The sequence below is a fragment of the Athene cunicularia genome (genome assembly GCF_003259725.1).
Source record: "Athene cunicularia isolate RWA chromosome 13 unlocalized genomic scaffold, athCun1 chr13_part1, whole genome shotgun sequence".
Classification (NCBI taxonomy): Eukaryota; Metazoa; Chordata; class Aves; order Strigiformes; family Strigidae; genus Athene; species Athene cunicularia.
The window spans coordinates 595,170-597,661 of NW_020799117.1; the positions used below are offsets into that span (position 1 = coordinate 595,170).

The 2,492-nt window shown below is 57.0% G+C and overlaps 2 protein-coding genes across 2 annotated transcripts in view; one reads left to right on the forward strand and one right to left on the reverse strand.

Annotated features, from left to right (window-relative positions):
• Positions 1-1,735, reverse strand: part of SH3RF2 (SH3 domain containing ring finger 2) — a 38,914-nt gene extending 37,179 nt beyond the window's left edge. The window contains exon 1 of the mRNA XM_026858466.1: positions 1,268-1,735. Within this exon, the coding sequence (XP_026714267.1) occupies positions 1,268-1,639 (372 nt within the window). The 5' untranslated portion in view covers positions 1,640-1,735. The remainder of the gene's footprint in view (positions 1-1,267) is intronic.
• The window catches only part of GRXCR2 (glutaredoxin and cysteine rich domain containing 2), a 67,629-nt gene that overhangs the window by 46,763 nt on the left and 18,374 nt on the right, over positions 1-2,492 (forward strand). The gene's annotated exons all lie outside the window — the stretch shown is intronic.

Below are 2,492 nucleotides of genomic sequence, written 5' to 3' on the forward strand. Positions count from 1 at the left end.
CTTTGCTGTCCCATCACTGCCAGCCTGCGCCGCGTCGCCCTCCTGCCCCGGCCCCGCCGAGCGGCGTCGCTGGCACCGGGCTGCGTTTTGTCCAAGCTAAAGCCTCATTTCTGGCCGCGGAGAAGCGGGAGAAGCAGACGTCGCCTGCCGGGCACAGGCGCTGCCGCCGACACAGGCCCGCGTCCCTGCCCGCTGCCCGACGGGCTCCCGGGGGGGCTCTCGGTGCCGCGCTGCCACAAGGGCCTTGGGAAACCTGAGAGAGGAGCTTCTGCCAGACGAGCGGTTCGAGGCGTGATCCAGCCAAGGCGAGGCATCAACGCCGCAGGGACCCCCTGGGGTACGGACACGGGGGTCGGCTACAGCCCCACAGCAACACCCCCACGTACGTACCTCCCCGGCACGCAGGAGGGAAAACCTGTCCTGTCCCTGCCTGGCAGCTCATGGCTCTGCAATTCTGAAAAACGCTCTGGGATTTAACAGCCGTTTGAGTCAAGCTTTTGAATGTTAGGAGAAGGTTTGTAGAGACACTGTACAGAAGAATAGTTCAGGTGGGAGAAATGGAAAACCAGGAATATAACACAGGAGAGGTGAAGCCACAAGTCAGTCTCTGCCCAAAATTCACCCTGCGCCAAGCTCCTTTAACAGGTCTAATGTCATGTCCTTGTTATTCAATTGTACTGTTAAAGAAATCGTCAGAAACAACTTAGAATGTTAAACCTAGCCTGGTAAATCAGCCCTAGATAAAGTTAGCAAGTAAGTCAGTTGAATATTTTTCATTAGCGAACCTCACGGTATTTTGCTGGGGACAGAAGCATCATCAGGCACTCTCCTTCCTTTTCAGTGGCTGGGGAAGCTGAGGGGCAGTGACGGGAAATACCTTCCTCCACCTCTAACAGTTACAGCTTTGCAATTAGTGATTTGATTGCTATCAGTTAAAAATCAGTATATTGCCTGAAAGTTGACACATCTGAAATGCCCCCCAAAAGTCAGGAAGAACCTGAAAACTCCTGAAAACAGCTGCTGTCACGTTTTTGTAAAGAGAAGGGCAAGCTGCTTTTGCCTCAGCCTGAGAGTCAATGCAATTAATGTTGTGATGAACTCGAAATAGTCAAATATCACAAGGAAGTAGCAGCCGGATTTGCAATCAAAATGATCTCTCTTACTTGAGACATTTCTGCAGCGCTGCTAACAGGAAAGTTTCACGGCTCCTGGCACAAGGAAGAAAGCTTTCTACGGACTGAGAGCAAAGAACGAGGACCCTCCTTACCCCTTCCATGTGGATCCTGGGAGTTGTCGCCAGCCGGTGCTGATGAAGCTGCAACCCCCGGGGGACTCTCCTGATGGAGGCGGGGGAGGACAGGACCCCCGACCTCTGGATCGAGCCAAACCTGGTAACGTTTTGTCCACACCTGACTCCATCCAGGAGGCGAATGAGGAGCAGGTTGGAGGGCAGCTGCTCGATGCTGCAGAGGACGAGGGTCCTGCACTCGGGGCACCTGAGCTCCTTCTGGGATTTCAGGATCCTCTGCAGACAGGGCTTGCAGAAGGTGTGCTGGCAAGGGAGCACCTTCGCTGTGGCGTCGAGCTTTTCAAAGCACACCGGGCACTCCAAGAGGTCAAGGAGAGCCAAGTCATCCATCTTCAGTGCAGAGCTCCGTCAGGAGCAGAGCCGGGGCCGTCCGCACGCCACATCCACCGCAGCGGGCAGAGACGCCTCCCTGCGCCCGTGGGAACGCGCCAGAATCCCGGGCGCAGACAGCTACCCTGCACGGAGAGAGGGAGGAGGGAAGAGAGCAGCACTCGACTGCTGGAGTATGTAATACATCCCACCTACATTGCAAAGCAGTGCCTCACCAGCCAATTTGCAAATGTATACTTTGCGCTCACGTCCAAGCTGGAAGTGAGTCACGGGTGACTCAGTACGCGCGAGGGGACGGCGCTGGGGCAGAGCCCCGGGTCCTGCTCGCGGGGCAGATGGACCCGCCGCCGGCCGGGGCAGCGTGGCCTGCGGCCGCTTCTTGACGGCGAGAGCGTGAGAGCCCGCGCAGGGTTACCTGTAACGCTCCCCGCTCCGCGGCTCGTAGCTCACAGGACAGTGAAATATTTACCAGCCCAGGAGACGAGAGTCCCTGATAAACATCAGACGGGACCTGTTTGTGCTCGGCCGGCTGAAAGCAGCCGCTCGCTGCACACATCCCTCGCACACCTACACGCCGCCTCGTTTTTCAGCTCCGTCCCAATTAAGCTCATTCTCTACCCATTTTGACAGCAGCTCTATAAAAAGTCCTTCGAACACAAACACTCTGGAGGTACCTGGCAGAGACGCGAGGCACTCCGCAGTGCCATCCTCGCCCGGTTTGGCTGCCTCAGCTCTCTGAAGCAACCCAAGACGATTATTCCTCCCACAGCCTGAAGTCACTCAACCTGTTCAGCTCCCCCGGTGCTGCGCGGTGCCTGGGACCGGAGCGCACGCCGCGGTCAAGTCCGGGCTT